We start from the raw sequence: 19014 nt of genomic DNA, 5'->3' as shown, positions 1-19014 counted from the left end.
GTTAAGATAACTTAAATGGAATTACTTGCAAGTATTGGATTGGCTTAGGATTTAAATATGTGATGTTATAGAATAATATGTTTAAAGTTAAAATGATAAGAAAGAAAAGAGGTTAATTGATTAAGTAAATTTTAGGGGGAAATAGTTTTGGAAAACTGCTACAATGATATATAGGGAAATTCAGCCGCGGGATTTGAGGAAGTCACCCAACAATGTTAACAAAAGTGGGATTATTACAGTTAGGAATTATGTTTGCTTGTTTGTTTTTTGATGTTTTCTTATTTGTTGATAGGTTTGTTATAAATTTGGAAAATTAATTTGAAAAATTGGGGGGGGGGGAAGAGTAGTCAGAACCCACCAGGGACAAAGGGGGGAAAACAGGCAAATTTACCTATGTACAGTAGGTCAGTTTCACACACAGCACTCTATTCCCCCCATGCAGGCATGCACAAGTCATTAATATTTTATTTATTGCATTTATATATCACCTTTATCTTCCAAGGACCTCAAGGTGGCGCATATCGTTCTCCTCCTCCCCATTTCGTCTTCACAACCACCTTGTGAGGTAGATTAGTCTGAGAGGCAGTGACTGGCCCAAGGTCACCCAGCAAGCTTCATGGCTGAGAAAGGATTTGAACCCGGCTCTCCCAGGTCCTAGCCCAACACTCTATAACCATTATGCCAAACTGGACACAAGGTGGCTTGGGGAGAGTCCCAAAGGCCAGGAGGAAAGGTCTAGAAGGAGGCATCTGCCCCCTGCCCCATGGGTTCACAGCACTGAGCTACATGCACCAAGCGCCTGGCTCTGGGCAGCTTCCTATGTACTAAAGATGGGAGTCGGGGAGAGGGACTATGATTCAGTTTACATTTAAAAGGTGAACCTATCCAATCCTCCACTTTCCAAAACTATATGAGAAGCGAAACACAGGCAGCCTTTGAAATCTGCACCTCTCCAAATTTTGGAATGTCCAGGCAAGTTATGTGTATAAAAAATGCACAGACTGAGGGAAAGCGTGCATGGGTTCGTGAAACTAAAAACCAAAACCAAAACCCCGCAACTGTATTATATTAGCAAAAAAATAGCTTTGCAAAAATGTGGGCGTTTGGCAGAATTGCATACAAACATTGGAGATGAGGAGAAAGTTACATCATAATGCTAGCGAACAGTTTGCAACTAAATATTGCAAATGGTTGTGGAAACATGGAGAACGTAACTCAACATGGGGAAAACAAGAAAACAAGAGAAGGAAAAATAGATAGATTTGCCGTGGGGCCTATTCACAGTCAGGCCATCCAGAATCAGACAAATCAAGCAACATCTGTGAGGACTCCTCCTTTATTGCTCAACGCCAACAACAGTTTTAACCCTTAATTGCTGAAGATGTAGAGAGAAAAGAGTGACACTTGGTGGTCGCGCCGTGTGTGGACACACAACTGTGTGTGTCTGTGCGGGACAGCCGCAGCCAGCAAGCGAACAGCAAACGTCTCCCCTGCAGAAGGGCTCCAGGTTCTCTTTTGCCTGGAACTTGTTGCACCTAAAGGTGATTTCCTCCCCCCCCCCCCAAAAAAATAAAGAACTAAGTGCAGAGCTCAGTCGTGGTACATCTTCAGAAGGCAAGCTTTCAGCGTCCCCATGTATCTTTCCCAGAGAGCTTGATGCCTGCAGGAGAAGGGGAGGGGGAAAGAGGTTAACCAGATGGCAGGACAACATGACCTGATGGCTGCCATCTTGGATGGCTTTAAGAGGGGATTTGGCAAATTCATGGAACGGAAGGCTGCTAATCTGTGGCTACCAGCCACAATGGCTATGTTCTCCCCTCCACTGTTGGAGGCTGTTAAGTTTCTAGCGGTTGCTGGGGAGAGTCGCCGTGGCACACAGGTCCTGCTTTCAAGCGTCCCATTGGCATCTAATGTCCAGAATGAGAACAAGGATGCTGGATTAGACGGGCAATGGGCCTGATCCATCAGGGCTTGTCTTATGAGAGGAGGACAGCAGCCCTCTCCCACTCTTGCCTCCCAATAACTGGTATTCAATGATACTGGCACAGTGATCCTGCAGTTAGTGCATCACCTTGCCCTCCAGCAACTTGTCTGAGCTTTTATTGTTTATTTATTTCATAAAATTTATACATTGTTTGGTTGTAAAAAAAGAATACTACAAAAAATTAAACACCCTCAAAGCGGTTTACAAAAGTTGAAGCAGTAAAATGCAAGGGGGGGAAATCACAACACTACTTTTAAAACATACAATAGTTAAAATACTAATATGGATTAAAATTACCTCAACCTCCTAAGCATCTTTCTGAACAGCTCTTTAAAGCTGTCCAAGCTGGTGGTTATCTTGTGTTAGCAGATCCCACAGTTTTACTCAAAAGCTCTGGGTCTTTTGCAAAAGTTAGCCCTACTTATAGAGTAGACCGGTTGAAATTAATGGACATGGCTAGCTTAATTCGTGTCAGTGGACCTGCTTTAAATACAACTTATTTGGAACTTATTTGGAAGCGATCCTGTGTGAGAAAGGGAGAAAATGTTTTTGCTGGAAGACTGAGAGTGGGATCTTTCCCCCTTAAAAAAATAATAATACGGAGGGGGGCTGTAAACAATTCATTGGCAAAAGTGGGGAGGGAGGGAACAGAGGAGAATCCAGGTGTTGGGAGCTGGTTGGGCACTGGCGTTCCTACAAACCTGAAGGCATCCAGCGTGTGAGCACAAGCCGTGTACTGTGTCAGAAAGAGACGCACGTCGTTTGGGCTCCATTTGTCCGACCGAAAAGGCTCAACAAACTGCAATGGGAGATGACAAGCGTCAAGGCAAGAGTGCGGCAGCACATCTCACAGGACCCCAGGCCTGAGGAACAAATGAGGGCCTCCAAGTCTCTCTGCATGACCCTCAGGACCCTCCCCACACCCCCTCCCCAGCCATGCCCCCTGTCCCTGATCTACACACCTCTGTTTTTTTATCCTTATATGATTTTTTTCTAATTGTTAGCTCCTTGGGACAGGGACCTGCCTTCTTATACTCTGAAAAGTGGCAGGCATGCTTAGGCTCTAAACACATTTAATCATCATTTAATTCATTGGTGATTTTTTATTTTTTATTTTGACATCCTAGCCTCCATCCCCAGTGATTCAGGCACGATCCGCTGGTGGGAGGGGGTGCTCAGGTGGGGAGGGGAGGGGAGGGGAGGGGAGATGGCTTACCTTCTCCACCAGATCCACAAAAAAGTCACGGACATCTTTGCTGTGGGTGAGCTTTGAGGCAATGTTGATCAGGGCTCGGGAGAGGTTCTGCAAGGGTTAACGGAAGGGTCACAAGAGAGCCTTCTTATGCTGCTGCCAACCCACCCCACCCCAGTTTGTGTCTACGGGATTGAGATTTTCCAAAGGACAACAGCCCCCTCTGATGGCCAGGAGTGAAGTAGCAGGCCAAGTGCACCAACAAATATCAAGCGCAAAGTTCGCATCAGCCACTTGGAGGGAGGGAGGAGCTGCTGGAAAGAGGGTCCCGAAACTAAAGAATGTATCCCAGCGAGGGTCCCTCCATGCCATACCTTGAAATTAGCTTCCACCTCGTTGTACACAGAAATCTTTCCCCGCAAGGCTGTGCACACCAAACTGGATGGGGAGGGAATAAGGAGGAGAGGTCAGAGAAGGCCTTAAAAGTCTTATTTTACGGTGGCTTATGATTAGGGCTCTAGAAGCAGGGTGGGGGTTCCTGGGGCCCTCCAGAAGCTACTGCACTCCCATTGTCCCTGGCCATTGGCCATGCTGGTTGTGGCTGATGGGAGTTGTAGTCTAACATCTAGGAAGAGACGTAGGCTCCCTAGAACCCGGGCTCTAGCCCTGAAACCTCAAAGGGCAAATGGCAAAGTGCAAAATTCCCCTTTGCTCCAACCACGTCCTGGTTGTTTTGCAAACAGCCCCCACCCCACTCGGCTAAGGCTGCATCCGAGGTACCTCTTGTGCAGATCTAACAAGTCTTTGTCAGCAATCAGAATCTTTAGCTCCTTCAGGCCCTGCAAGAATTCCTTGTCCAGGTCGACATCCATATCATCCACGTTTGTATCTGCCAAGGCAAGACAGAGGGCATTTGGAGAGAGAGGCTGGACACAAATGGACAAATGCCCAGGTCTCCCAGGGAGGAGACATTTTGCTCTTTCTACAGCCCTTCTGCTGCTGAGCTAAGTCACGGTTTGGCTTACCATGGCGGTGGAGAATCGATGACCCAAAGGCCGAACTTAGTCCGCTGGGCCTCTCCAGCCAGACTGTGAGACTGTTTCCCTCTAGCCATGCCCAGCAGCCTGATGTCATAGGCGATGCCACAGAATTGTAGCATTGGAAGTGACCCCAAGGATCATCTCGTCCAACCCCCTAAAATGCTGGAATCTTTTTGCCCAATGTGGGACTCAGACCCACGACCCCAGACAGCGGTGCAGCTGGTGCATCTCCCTCCTGACCCCCGCGAGTCAACTTTGACAGGTGGGTGGTCCCACTGACCTTGCAAAGTAGACCTGCCGAGCATGTGTGTGTGGTGGGGCTGGGAGCAGGGAGATGAAGATCAAAATGGATTCCCCATCCTACTTGGCATGCCTGGACCCACAATTTAGCTCCCTCCAGACAAACCACAAATCTTTTCCAAGACGGATATAAGGAAAGGTGGCGTAACTTCCCAGTTTCCTCTTCACAAACGCGAGGACGAGAATCTTGCTACGTGGGTCCAAAACTCACCCACCGCCCCCAAAGTCCAGTTCTGAATCATCTGCTCAGCACAGTACGCAAAGTCTTCAAACGTCAGGTACTGCAGCTTCTTTTTGCCTGTCTCAAATCGGCTGTTGGCGAAGAAAACGATGGCTGCATAGTCCCTGTGGGGCGGACGGATAGATGGAGGGGAGGTTTAATGCTACTAAGAAAGCTACTCCACTAAATCTCAGCCATTGCCTCCCTGTCACCCCATAAACCTTTTTTGTGGAACATTCTAGACAAGTCAAGGGCCTCACACAACCATGTTGTGGGGCTCCTTTGAGTGGCTAGCATTAGCTTCTGCTGCTGTAAGGAGCTGGGCTGGCCCCATAGAAGGTTGTTATGGCTGATGTTTTGTACAGCTGATTTTAGACACATTTCTTAGGTTGCCTGAACATAAACTGATTTGCTACCTGCCCTGAGATCGGAAGATAATATATTTAAATATACTGAAACGAACAAACAAAAATCCCAGGGCACAGTGCCCTCCCGCTGCCCCTTACCCGGCTAACCGGTCCGAGAGCAGGAAATGCTGCTGAATGTTTTCCACCAGAGACCCACGGAGCTCTTCCACGGCCTTAAAGACCCGCTTGAAATTGTCAAACTGAAACAGAGCAGAAACAGACAGGCCTCATCGACACCACAGGCTTAAATAAGTTCAACAGCCTCACCAAGGGAAACGCAGGACTAGCAACCTCTGATAAATCTTTTGAGAAAGTGGGTGGTTGGAGTTGTAGTCCAGAACAACCAGAGGGTGCCAGGTTGGGGGGAAGGTGCCCTGTGCGACATTCCTACACTTCTGACACCCAAGCAGTGCCCCTTTATTTCCACCCTGCCCAGGCATCCTGGGAAAAGAGTCAGAGGTGTTCCATGGGGTTCCCCTGCCACCCACAAAGGGACGAGAGATTACCTGCCGCCGACAACTCTTGAGGGTCACCCCGGTTTTGACGCTGATGTCATCCAGGTCTTTCTTGGTGCCTTTGGAGAGCTTTTTGCCCAGCACCTCCCGTACAAAGGCCTCGTCGAAGGCGTAATACCTGCCACCAGAAGGGGCAGGCAAGGAACAGGACAAGACAACAGAAGGTAAGCTTAGTACCTGTGGCCCGCCGGATACAGCCAGACTACAACTCCCATCATTCCCTGCTGCCCTATATTGTTTTATAGATGCCTATGGATCTGTTAATACACCTTCTGCTGCAATTGAGATGCTTAGCTCATTTTTAGTTACTGTTTTGTCAATAGCGTTGATATTGCTTTATAGATAAACACCATACTGATCTGTTAATCCTATGACTTTTGCTGTACTTGTGACTCAGCTTATTATTAGTAACTGCTGTGTCAATAGCGTTTCATAGATTGTAATTGTTTTATTGGTGGTTTGTTAATTATTTTATATGGTTTGTGCTGCACAGGTGATGTTGTATCATGTTATTGATATTTATTGTTTGTAAGCCACTGAGGGATTCATTTGAAGTGGCACAGAAATTCATATATACACACACACAGTCAAACCTTGGCTCCCGAATGCCTCCGTTTTGGAACGTTTCGGCTCCTGAATGCCACAAACCCAGAAGTAAGTGTTCTGATTTTTGAATGTATTTTGAAAGCCAAACATCTGACACGGCTTCTGCTTGAGTGCAGGAAGCTCCTGCAACCCATCAGAAGCTGCGCCTCGGTTGTCAAACATTTTGGAAGCCGGACGGGTTCCAGAACGGATTACGTTCAGCAACCGAGGTTTGACTGTATTCTTTATTGAAAAATAGAAAAGAAGAAAAAAGTGGCATAGAAATTCAATCGATCAATCAACCCATGCTGATGTATGAACATGCCTGCCTCACCCTCCAACCTTTGCCTTTCCCCCAAGGGATCCTCCACCAAGAATCCTGCCCCAATCCCCCCTCTGGCTCCCCCTTAACATCCCTGCCCCCTCGCCCACGCCACCCATGGCTTCTTTGCCAGCTGCCCTGCCCCACCTCTCGATCAGCATGGTCTGGCGACAAGGGGGGATCTGGAAGAGCAGCTGGTTCAGCAGCTTGGGAGGCGAGTGCAGGAGGCGCTCCAGCATGTAGAAAGTGCGGTAGTGGTCCATGGTGTCGCTCTGGAGCACGTCAACCGTGGCCCCCGTCTGCTCCAGGATCCCGCTGCGGATGCGGCGCGTCACTGCGTCGTTCACTGCGGGGGCAGGAGGCAAGTGTCCGTATCCGGAAACATGTGATGGGTGAAATCCACAGAAGGGGGTGGGGAAGCCTGTCAGGCCCCTCTGGGTGCAGTGGGGTTGCAACTTACAGCAGCAGGAGCAGGGGTCAGGGAGCTGCAGCCCCAAATCACTTGGAGAGCCGCCATTCCCGAAATACAGCTTATAACCCCATTCATGACTCTCTGCTCCCACTTTCCTTCAGGACAATAGGAAGCTGTCTTATGTCAGGGCACAGCAATGAGTCTATCTAGCTCCATATTGTCTGCACTGGCTCTCCAGGGTTTATGTTTTGTTTTATTTTGTTTTGTTCCGTTGAACGGGCCTTTTCTGCAGTGGCTCCCTGTTTGTGGAATGCTCTCCCCAGAGAGGTTCAGCTGCTGCCTTCATTATATTATGGAAGAGAATTTTACTCGGCTACGAGCGATCGCCAAAGAAGAAGACATCGTTAAAGGTAAAGGTAAAGGTACCCCTGCCCGTACGGGCCAGTCTTGACAGACTCTGGGGTTGTGCGCCCATCTCACTCAAGAGGCCAGGGGCCAGCGCTGTCCGAAGACACTTCCGGGTCACGTGGCCAGCGTGACATCGCTGCTCTGGCGAGCCAGAGCCACACACGGAAACGCCGTTTACCTTCCCGCTGGTAAGCGGTCCCTATTTATCTACTTGCACCCGGAGGTGCTTTCGAACTGCTAGGTTGGCAGGCGCTGGGACCGAGCAGCGGGAGCGCACCCCGCTGCAGGGATTCGAACCGCCGACCTTTCGATCGGCAAGTCCTAGGCGCTGAGGCTTTAACCCACAGCGCCACCTGCGTCCCTAGAAGACATTGTTAGGCACCAGGTAAAAAAATGTCAGCCAGCCGAACCCAATAACCTCCCAACACATTTTTAAAAGGCACTGGGTGTTAATCAGTCAAAGGCCTGGGTAAAGAGGATCATTTTTTGCCTGGTACCTAAAGGCGCATAATGAAGGCACCAGGAGAACCTCCCTGGGGAGAGCATTTCACAAGCGAGGAGCCGTCACAAAAAAGGCCCTGTTCTCATGTTGCCACCCTCCAGACCTCTCATGGAGAAGGCACATGAAGAAAGGCCTCAGAAGATGATCTCAGGGTCCAGGTAAGTTCATATGGAGAGAGGCGACCCTGGAGGTATTGTGACTACCACTGGCGTGCAGCTCCCAGAAGTCTGCCTAGAAGGGAGTGTGGCCCTCAGACTGGAAAAGGTTATCCACCTCTGTGACTTAAACCATTACACCCTACCTGTGAATGAATGAGAGAACAAAAAACAGGGATCCAGCCTTACCTGTGTAGCCATCCAGCCAGAGTTGGTAGACCTCCTCATCAATCAGGGTGGTGTTGCCCACAAAGATGTCCAGGTTGCTCGTCATGACCCAGGTAATCAAGTTCTCTTGGAGAACTTTGGGATCTGGCACTAGTTCCCAAACCGGGTCTCAGGAGATCAGGCAGGCAGCTGTCGGGACAATAATGAACATCAGGAAAGCTTGGCTACTGGATCAGGCCAAAGGGCCACATAGTCCCAACCCCCTGTTCTCATAGTGGCCAAACAGATGCCTCTGGGAAGCCCAGGACACAAGAACACCAATAAATAGCCTTTTCCACAATCCCCACAACTGGTGCTCATGCTCAGGGGCATAGATCACGTCCACATCTTAAGAGTCATGGCTTCCCCCAAAGAATCCTGGGAACTGTGGTTTGTTAAGGATGCTGAGAGTTGCTAGGAGACCCCCTCGGAGAGCTGCAGTTCCCAGCACCTCTAATAAACTACAGTTCCCAGGATTCTTTTGGGGGAAGCCATGACTGTTAAATAATGGATGCGACCATACTGCCTCTGGCAGCAGTGCTCCCAGTTCATGAGTAATACTCATCTACGGGGCATGGCTTACACCCAACATATTTGACAGCACTCCATCTTCACCCAAGGGTGCCTCCCAGACCCAGAATCCTACCGTCATGGCCATCACTTCCTTGGTTACTGCTGGTTTATTGTTTCCCCCCACCCTGACAATTTAATGAATTGTAATTTGCCCTGTGCATTTTAAATCAAAGAGTGATACAGAAAGAGTGTCAACAACACACAACAGGAAGAGATGTTAATACACTCAGAGAGAGAGAGAAAGAGTATTCAATGTTTATTGTAATTTATATTCTCTAGGATAAAAAAATTAATAATAAAAAAGGAAGAAAGGACAGCACTTTGCAGCAGGGGTAGAGTGAGGAACACGGACTCAGCCTTCATGCCCGCCCACCCTGTCTGAAAAGAAAGACAACCTGCCCGTCCCCAGAAGCACACTGCCCTTGGGAAAAGATCCAAATGGCTTTGCCCAAGAAAGGTGGCACTCTGTACATGCTCGCAGGCACCCAGTCAGGAGCACCAGGCATTTTGGGGGAGGAATGGCAAAGTCCAGCACCTTCGCATTCCCCCCTTCCCCTGGCACTCTGCCCGTGCTCAGAGGCACCCAGCCTGTGGCACCAGAATGTATGTGGGGGAAACGAGAAAACGCTCAGAACCTTCACATTTCCCGCTTCTCTTGGCACTCTGCACGTGTTCAGAGTCACCCAGCCTGCAGCACTAAATCCTATGGGGTGGCGGAGAGAGCAAACCCCATAGCCCCCACCCACCCCATTTCCCCTCCCCTCTCTTTTGCATAGTAAACCCAGCAGCTCCGACTCCTCCGGCCACTCGGCAAACCTGGGTCGGCTCTCGCCCTCCAAGAGAACCCGGGCGCCGAGCCCCTCTCCTCGCGCCGGCCATTCGCCCCCTTCCAGCAACTGGTACCGGCCCCCTTTCAGCTGCCCCTGAGTTGGATAGAGCCTTTGCACATGACCCCGCCGGAGCGATCCTCTTCCGGGTCACGTATATGCCCGAGTCTCTCTCTCTCTCTCTCTCTCTCTCTCTCTCTGCGCACGCGCCCTCGCTGCCAAACGGGACGGGCACTCCATCTTTGTGACTGGCGCGGTTAAAGCGCGCTGGGATGCAGCGATGGGCTGAGGACCAGGAGCCTCGTTGCGCCTGCATTGGTGCTTTGCTTTTATACCTTCTCCGGGGCTGGAGGCATCATTTATTCGCTTGCAACACATTTTTTTTCCAATGCACAGCACTGTGTCTTATTTGCGTGTTTTATTTGCGAACGCGGAGGGAAGAACGCAAGCATTGCAGAGGTGGGGTTAGACTGGATGGCCCTTGGGGTCCCTTTATTCCAACTCTCCAATTCCATGATTCTAAGACCCTGGCTGCTGGGGCCCGTCTAGTCCAGCATCGCTTTCTCACAGAGGCCAACCAGATGCCTCTTTTAGGATGCCCACAAGCGGGACCTGAGTGCTACAGCAACGCTCCCTACTTGCGATTCCCTGCGACTGGATTCAGAGGCACTTCACTGCCTCCGACACTGGAAGGAGAACATGGCCATCATGCTCAGTAACCGTTGATAGCCTTATCCTCTACAAATGTCTCTAATTCTCTGGCACCCAGCGGCATACCTAGGGGCTGTCTAAGTTGCCCTCCACCAAGGGTGCAGGCCGGGGGGAGGGGCGCACAAAAACCATGCCTCTCCAATCTGGCTTGGAGCGGTTAGTACAGTGGTACCTCGGGTTACATACGCTTTAGACTCCACAAACCCAGAAATAGTACCTTGGGTTAAGAACTTTGCTTCAGGATGAGAATAGAAATCGTGCTCTGGCGGCACGGCGGCAGCGGGAAGCCCCATCAGCTAAAGTGGTGCTTCTGGTTAAGAATAGTTTCAGGTTAAGAACGGACCTCCGGAACGAATTAAGTACTTAACCCGAGATACCACTGTACAGGGGTAGGCAACCTAAGACCCGGGGGCCGTATGCAGCCCATTCGTCTTCTCGATCCGGCCTGCGTACGGTCTGGGAATCAGCGTGTTTTTACATGAGTAGAATGTGTCCTTTTATTTAAAATGCATCTCTGGGTTATTTGTGGGGCATAGGAATTTGTTCATATTTTTTTTCAAAATATAATCCAGCCCACCACATGGTCTGAGGGAGGGTGAATTGGCCCATGGCTGAAAAGGGTTGCTGACCCCTGGTTAGTATAACCTCCAACATTTCCCTGATGAAATATTATTATTATTATTATTATTATTATTATTATTATATCCCACCCATCTGACTGAGCTGCCCCAGCCATTCTGGGTGGCTTCCAACATATATGAAAACAAAACATTGCACATTTAAAAACTTTCCTACACAGGGCTGCCTTCAGATGTGTTCTTGTTTAGTTACTTATCTCCTGGGCTTGGGGGTTGCATAACTCCATACCCTCCAACATTTCTCCAAAGAAAATAGGGACGTCCTAAGGAAAAGCGGGACATTCCAGATCAAATCAGAAACTGGGTCGGCTTCTGTAAATCCGAGACTGTTCCTGGAAAATAGGAGGGTCTAGGCTAGGAGCCCACCTGGCCATCTGTGCACTCCCAGGGCCACTGCTCTGGGTGGGCCAGGCAAGACACACGGACTCCTCTGGGTGCCTCAGCAAAGGAATCCGGTGGCTGGTATATGGCACTATTAGAAGTGTGAACAGAGCACCCAGCAGAGCTCAAAGGGAAGAAAGATGGAGAGAGTGGTCGTGAGTGGCAGGAAGAAAAAGAAAGCAATGGAGGAAGGAGGCAGAAGACAAAGCAGTGAGCAGAGGGCAAGCAGGCAGATGGACCATCGAGGAGGAGGAGGAGGAGAGGCAGAGCACAGCAGACCCCAGTGGCTGCGAAGGAAGTCACTGGCGCAGTGCGAAAGATGCTGAAAAGCACACTTTTGGAGTTTCTGGCCCATGGTCTCTCCCAGCTTCAGTGGCAGAGATATATCTCCTTATGGAGGATGCAAGGCATAAGGGGCCACCAATGCAGCTCCTTGGCAAGGCCACAAGGGAGCCCAGGTATGCATCTGCTGGGGCCTTTGCAAATGATGCAACAAATCAGTTAGCCTCCAAAGCATCAGGACTGGAGAGAGAAACCCAAATGCAGCCAACGCCCTCCTCCTGTTCCCGCCCCCCAAGCACCTAAAATAATTAGGTGCCATGAACCATTAAGCTTGAGATGTCAGATTCTCTCTAATGTCGTCTGACACTGTGTAATACCTGCTGCTAAGCATGCCGTTAGGCTTTGAAAACTTCTGAATCTTCTGTAAGCTTCAATATTGAATAATAAGTCGAGATACAGAAATATGAAAGGGGCACTCTGAGAGCAGGACTGCTAGAAATGGCTAATTAAATACTTCACTCTGGTGCTGGACTCGCCTTCCTTAGAGGTTTTTAAGCAGAGGTTGGACATCCATCTGTCATATATGATCTAGTTGAGATTCCTCCATTGAAGGGGGATGGACCAGATGACCGTTGGGGGTTCATATCGGAGTTCATTCACATGCTTCTCTTTCGATGTGATTTATTCTACATGCCACCATCAGCCAGCAAAGCTCATCTGAATTCTGCATAGACCAACAGGCCAGTCCCTAGAAATGCACAGGAACCTGATTCTGTCATTAGGTAGAGTGAGGAGGCTGCTTCAGGAAGTTGCTTTTGGGTGTTGTGAAATGGCAGAGTTTAGAGCTGCTTTGCCATCTGTTGAATTTTATTATTACGGTCACAGACCAGTTCCCAGCTCACTTACAATATCAGAAAAATCATAAAACACAACAGGAATACATTGGATTGCAATTGGGTATAACAGAATCAATTCAGATACAGCGGCAGTTAAAAATATATATTAAATTTTGATCATTAAAATATAACCTAAAATTGTAATTTAAAACCTTAATCATTTGGGCATCAATAGGTTGATGCCAGGGGTGGGGTGCAGAGGGTGAACAGAGCCCTCCGATGCCACTGGATTCTGAGAGGGTGCAAGAGGGTGCAACGAGGCGCCTCCATGACAGATGTCCTGCAGAGGCAAGCCGTGCAGGGGCCGGGCCTTTGGGGATGGTGCCTCCTTCTCCTAAAGAGGCAGTGACATAGCATGGTTGCCAGTGCCTGTGGCCATGTGGAAGGCTGGGTAGGAGGGAGGGAAACAGATGGAGTACGCATGCGCATCCAACTGCCTAATGGTGCCCGCATTACCCAGGAGGTCGCAGCCACAGAAGTAAAAAAAGGAGAGTCGTTCCATTGTTTGGAGAGGTCACTTCCTGGTTCACTTGAAGAAGCTGTTTTCAACGGAGCCCAGCGATGGAAGCGTGCAGCTGTATTGAGGCAGCACTGGGTGTTGAAATTGTGCTCCCTGAACAAATTTGTGCCCAGGGCAACTGCCCCTGTGCACCCGCCCCACGCTACGCCACTGTCGGACCCTACCTGGAGATTCCTGGTACCTTCTGCATGCAAAGGTGCTGCTACTACCACCGCTGAGCTTTGCCCCATCCCCCCAGTTATTCTAGAATTCTGCAAGTTCCTTGGAGAGGTTTTCAATGAAGCCAGCAAGTGCCATAAACAATACATCCTGCGCTGACTGCCCCTGGCAGCACCCTAGAAGCAGTGCCTGACTTTGCTCTCTATGGAGTTTGTGGGTTTCTCCTTTCTCTTCCAAAAGGGGGGCGGTGTGCAGCATGTGACCCATTGCAGACGCACCCCACATCTGATGGCACCAGTCCCAGTGCCAAAAAACCCAGCTGAAGACAAAGGCTTCTCCCACCCCCACGTCACACAGGCATTCCAGAATCTTGGATCTGTTCCCTCCCGCCTACAATTTCTGGCAGGACTCCTGTCCCATTCATAGCAGTGTGTCAGTGTAACAGTTCAACAGGTGAAGCTTCTCCAGGAAGCCCCTTGTGGATCAGGAACCTGTTAATTGGAGGAAGCAGCAAGCAGGAATAGGCAGACAGTTTTCTAAATGGAGAGGACTAGAAAGTGGAATTCCCCCCCAAAGATTTGGCTTTGGGAACTTGTGCACAAACGATCAAGATGGGTGAGCCATGAGGTGGCCAACTTTGCTAGTGATACTAAAACGTACAGGGTTATTGAAACAAAGAGACTGTGAAGGTCTCCAGAAAGACCTCTCTCCTAGCTGAGTGAAGGGGTGGCAAAATGGCAAATGCAGTTCAATGTATACAAGTGCAAACTGGTGCATGTTGGCACACACACAAAAACCTGAACTTCACATGGGCTCTGAATTGGCAGTGACTGACCAGGAAGGAGACCTTGGGGGTCCTAATGGATAGCTTGATGAGGATGTTGACCCACTGGGCAACAGCTGTGAGAAAAGCAAACTCCACTCTAGGGACCATTAGGGAAGGAATTACAAATGAAACTGCAGGCATCATAATGGTGCGACAGCCTTCAGAATATTGTAGTGCCCGGGTCGGTTCGCCTCACCTGAAAAAGGATAACGTTGGGAAAGTTTTGGAAAAGGGCAACCAAAATTATCAAAGGGGGGGGGGTATAGCGACTACGTAATCAGTGGCGTAGTGTGGGTTGCCAGCACCCGGGGCAAGGCAAGTAATTTGCGCCCCCTAACCCATGGATTTGCGCCCCCTAACCCCCAGATGTTGCGCCCAGCCCCCCTGCACCCCCCACGCTACGCCACTGTACGTAATGAAGAAAGGTTGCAGCGTTTGGCACTTTTTCGTTTAGGGGAAAGTCGAGCAAGTGGTAGCTTATTAAATTATGCAAAATGGCATGGAGAAAGTGGACAGAGAACCTTTTTTTCTTCCTCTTTGGAACTCATGGACAGTCAACGAAGATAATGAATATCTTAGACCAATTATTTCAATCAGAGCCCTTGTAACCCTAATACTGTCCACTCAGAAGTAAATCCTAGCTAGCTGCAGAGTCAATTCAGCGGGACCTGCCTAGCCGCAAATGCAGTTGAAGTCAACGGGGCTTACACCCCAGTAGACACGAACAGGGGAGAATGCGATGCTGCTGGAGTCCTGCCAGTTAATCCACCATAATTAAAGCGGGTGCAGTTTTTTCTCTCCGCCCCCCCCCCCCGTGTCTCATTTGCATTTTGGAAAGATTTTTGCTTGTGCTGCGCTTTGCCGAGCCTCGCGGCCTTATGATCACTGGCTTCATGATTTTGTACAAGAGAAGCCAGGGCCTCTGAGTGATGGCGGCGGCGGTTTTCATTAATCCGGATTAAAGCCATTTGCGCGGCCTCTTAATCCTTCTGCCGGCGGGAGGGAGGCGCCCTGCCGGGCGCTTGGACGGGATTCCGAAGCTGCTGCAAATGCATTCCTGCTGCTGCTGCTTCCTTCTCTCTGCCAGCCTTTGCATCCCGCCAGCGCCCCTCTCGCCCCTTCCAGTAGGGGAGTCCGCGCATTCACACACCCGCTAACGCTCCCCTATGTCCGCCCACCCCCCTTTCTTTTCTCTCTCCTCTACCCCCACCCCACTCCGCCCCCATTCGGCGCAGGCGCCCCTCTCGCAACCATGCACCTGCTCCCCTACCGTTTAACCCGTGCATTTGCAACGCCGAGGCAGCGCGTCGGCTTTTGGCGTCGCTCATTTGGCGGGCCTCCCGTCCGTGCGTCCCGTTATCCCGGGGAAGCAGAAGCAGGAGGAGGAGGAAGGATAGAGGGGAATCTCCGCCGCCGGGCAGGATGTCCTGCTGCTGCTGCTGCTGAGCAGGGCGAGGAGGGGAATCGTGCAAGATGTCGCTGCTGCTGCGCCTTGGCTGGAGGTGAGCGCGCCGCGGAGGAGCGAGTCCTCTGTGCGCCCCGGCGATGTTCCCAGCCGCCCGCGAGGCCGCGCCGCCGGCCGGACCCCCCCAGAGCCCGGAGACGCCGCCGACGCCTCCGACGACGCCGGGGGTCTGCTGCCCTGCCTTGGCCGAGCTGAGCGACGCCGAGCTGGGCGTGTGCAGCAAGGAGGAGCTGGTGCGCCGCTTGCGCCACGAGGAGGCCGAGAAGCTGGCGGCGCTGGTGCAGCGCGGCCGGCTCATCCAGGGCGTCAACCGGCAGCTGCAGGAGCACCTCCGCGAGATCCGCGAGCTGAAGGCCGTCAACGGGCGCCTGCAGACCGAGAACCGCGAGCTGCGCGACCTGTGCTGCTTCCTCGACGAGGACCGCCTGAAGGCCAAGCGCCTGGCGCGCCACTGGCAGCTCTTCGGGCACCACGCGGCGCAGGTGCTGCGCGACGAGGTGGCCGCCTGCCTGCGCAAGCTGGCCGGCCTCGAGGGCCTCCAGGAGCGCCTGGCCAAGGACAACCTGGAGCTCAAGGAGCTCTGCCTGGCCCTGGAGGAGGAGTGCGCCTCCGCCCGGCCCGACGCCAGCCCCAGCCCCGGCGGAGGCTCCTCCGAGCTCAACCTGCCCTGCGGGCCCCGCGACTTGGGCGACGGCAGCTCCAGCACCGGCAGCGTCGGCAGCCCCGACCAGCTGCACCCCGCCTGCACCCCCGACGACTGAACCCCTCGCGTCGCTCGGCCCGTCGACTCGGGTCAGCCAGGACAGGGCGCCCGGCCTTCTCCGCCTTCTCTTCCCATCCCCAGCCCCTGTCGCTGAAGATTTCACGCCTCGGGGAGACGAGAACCCGCCCGTCCCCCACATCCCAAAGCAGGGCAACGGTGGATGCATTTAATTTATTGCCACCGGTTTTTTTCCGTTTTCTTAAAAAGTGGTTCCTGTGTGGTCCATGCTGCATCGGTGAACGCAGCAAGCTTCGACATCACACAGAGCTCTTGTTTTTTCAAAAAATATATAAAGCCATAACTCTGGCCAGTGTACAGAGCTTTTGGATTGATTACAAGGAGGTGTTTCTTTTTTTAAATAAAGCCATAAAAAATCATTGGAGGGCCCCTCCCACCCCCATCTTGCCACCCCCGTGGCTGACATCCTAACACTCCCCTGGAGAAACAGGGACTTCTAAATCGTCCCAATGGAAATGGGGCCATTGTTCCAGTCTAGCAAGGTCGGGTACAGCCAGGGTCTCTCTGCTGCCACATTCCCGCTTTACCGGAGTGAGACCTTTATATGTCATGAACCATTTTGGTAGTGAGGGGGGGGAGGTAGCACGCTTTTGGAGGGGCGTCTGCAATTCCATGGCTGCACTTGGCAGTATTTAGAAATGGTGCGTTAATTCTGGCAGTGGGCTTCCCCTCTTGAGAGGTGTGGGTGATGAGCCTCTTTCTCCCTGCCCTGGAAAAATCCTCCATTGTGTGCGTCTCCTCCTTGTGCAGCAATAAAACTGCTAGGACCGTTGCAAAGCTAAGCAGATTTCAAATTGGATTTCCTGCATTGCAGGGGGTTGGACTAGATGACCCTGGGCGGGGGTCCCTTGCAACTCTCACGATTCTGTGTGTACACAGGGTTGGAGGGCGGATAGGGGAAAGCAGCAGTGATGATAATTTGATCCTGGCTGCTTCGAAGGGAGGGGGGGTGTTTGGAGACAAAGCGGTGGTGCTTTTGTGGCGTCTGAATTTGGCTGGAGTGCCTAAGAAGGCAGGTTTCTTGTGCAAGAGGGAATGAGAGAGTCAGGCCACACTGCAGGATTTTTCAGGGACCCCCCCCCCACTTTGCATGCTTCTGTCCCCGCTCCTCTCATTTATTGAAATTGGAAAGGAACCCAGAGGCTCAGTTGACTGGAACTGCCTGTAGGGAACACCACCATCCCTTGAAAACAACGGCCCCTCAAAAACTATTTGGGAACCTCGTATTGGAGCAGGATCCAAGAGACTGCAACTCTCTCTCCTTGGAGGGTAGGACCTCAAAAGGAACCATTATCCTGTTTTTGAAAATGCGCCCTTCTCCTGCTCCTTAGGGAATAAACAGGGAGTGTGGGGGGAGGGGGGAGTTGGCTGCTGGGTCTCCGAGCCAACGACTCTCCGCAACTTGAAAGTGAACTTCTGAATAGCAATAGCTTCCATGATTCAGTTTTGACTGAGAACGTGGTTAAACGTGGTGGTCCTTGGAACTCTCCTCCACTTGAAACACTAGGCCCTTTGTGGCAGGATATATGCTGGAACGGTGGAGGATATTTTAACCTTTCCGTGAGGGGCTGCTGCGATGCTCCTCCCCGTGGAGAGAGGATGAGAAATTGTTGGGATGCTGCTCTTTGTTGGAGAAATGGTGGTGAAAGCAGCAAGCTTCCACCATGCACAGAACTCTGTAACGCGAGAGACCTGGAAGAAACGTCTGCCTCTGTTAATAGTGTTTCTTTTTGTCAACATCCTGGGACTACAGGACACAGAGGCTTGGGAAAAGGCATCCATGCCCCAACCAGGTCTCCTTGCTCCATCTCCTTTCCAGGGTGTAGCAAATGGCGCGGAGGATATCCATTTTATGATGTTTATGTTTGTAACCGGATTTACCCCCCCCCCCTCCCGCCCTGAAAAGAAACCCAGGACTTGAGCAATCTCCTCTTTCTTTCAGGGTGTTAATAAATGTATTAAATTGTCACTTTTGGAGAGGGCCTCATTCTGCTTCGTGTATGTCCTGATTTCTGGTACTCTTTTTAAGTTCTTTTATCAGCCAGCTACTGGGTGTGGGTGGGTGAGAGAGAGAGTTAATTTGTGCAAGTGTGTTTTGCTGTCTGGAGGTCTAAACCCCTCGAGTGCTTAGTAGCTCCATAGAGGGAAACTTAATTAATTAATTTATATACGGTACTGCTTATATTTAAACAAAACTCTTAAGCTGTTTAAATGTAAAGGTAAAGGTACCTCTGCCCGTACGGGCCAGTCTTGACAGACTCTGGGGTTGTGCGCCCATCTCACTCAAGAGGCCAGGGGCCAGCGCTGTCCGGAGACACTTCCGGGTCACGTGGCCAGCGTGACGTCGCTGCTCTGGCGAGCCAGAGCTGCACACGGAAACGCCGTTTACCTTCCCACTAGTAAGCAGTCCCTATTTATCTACTTGCACCCAGGGGTGCTTTCAAACTGCTAGGTTGGCAGGCGCTGGGATCGAGCAACGGGAGCGCACCCCGCCGCGGGGATTCGAACCGCCGACCTTTCGATCGGCAAGTCCTAGGCGCTGAGGCTTTTACCCACAGCGCCACCCGCGTTCCCTTAAGCAGTTTACAACATCTTAAATAAACAGCAAGTGCATATATACATACATATATATATATATATATATATATATGCAGGTTTTGGTGTCCTCGGGTGTCTTCCCGTGTAAAAGTTGGGGTGTCTAGGCGA

General features: G+C 51.1%; 2 protein-coding genes across 2 annotated transcripts; one reads left to right on the top strand and one right to left on the bottom strand.

Annotated features, from left to right (window-relative positions):
- Positions 1 to 1320: 1320 nt before the first annotated feature.
- FIBP (FGF1 intracellular binding protein) lies at positions 1321 to 9813 on the bottom strand. Its single transcript, XM_083716534.1, has 11 exons — positions 9639 to 9813; positions 8232 to 8399; positions 6713 to 6911; positions 5650 to 5776; positions 5243 to 5343; positions 4728 to 4861; positions 3957 to 4065; positions 3551 to 3614; positions 3201 to 3287; positions 2686 to 2783; positions 1321 to 1660 (listed from the first exon to the last, which is right to left on the bottom strand). Exons 2-11 carry the CDS (start codon positions 8314 to 8316, stop codon positions 1591 to 1593), a joined length of 1074 nt encoding a protein of 357 aa, XP_083572660.1. The 5' UTR covers positions 8317 to 8399; positions 9639 to 9813; the 3' UTR covers positions 1321 to 1590.
- Positions 9814 to 14477: 4664 nt separating this feature from the next.
- On the top strand, positions 14478 to 18277 carry CCDC85B (coiled-coil domain containing 85B). Its single transcript, XM_083716560.1, has one exon. It carries the CDS (start codon positions 15608 to 15610, stop codon positions 16286 to 16288), a length of 681 nt encoding a protein of 226 aa, XP_083572686.1. The 5' UTR covers positions 14478 to 15607; the 3' UTR covers positions 16289 to 18277.
- The last annotated feature ends 737 nt before the right edge of the window (positions 18278 to 19014 follow it).

The sequence above is a fragment of the Podarcis gaigeae genome, assembly GCF_964106915.1.
Source record: "Podarcis gaigeae genome assembly, chromosome: 16".
NCBI lineage: Eukaryota > Metazoa > Chordata > Lepidosauria > Squamata > Lacertidae > Podarcis > Podarcis gaigeae.
The sequence above is the reverse complement of the archived record's forward strand: the minus strand, read 5'-3'. Positions and strand labels throughout refer to the sequence as shown.

Excerpts from the sequence above, each read along its gene's own strand:
- FIBP (XM_083716534.1), bottom strand. The coding sequence starts at position 8,316 with ATGACGAGCAACCTGGACATCTTTGTGGGCAACACCACCCTGATTGAT. Across the intron at positions 3,615-3,956 it reads TTGTTAGATCTGCACAAGAG|TTTGGTGTGCACAGCCTTGC; the intron begins GTACCTCGGATG and ends CTCCCCATCCAG. Across the intron at positions 2,784-3,200 it reads TTGTGGATCTGGTGGAGAAG|TTTGTTGAGCCTTTTCGGTC; the intron begins GTAAGCCATCTC and ends CTCCCATTGCAG.
- CCDC85B (XM_083716560.1), top strand. The coding sequence starts at position 15,608 with ATGTTCCCAGCCGCCCGCGAGGCCGCGCCGCCGGCCGGACCCCCCCAG.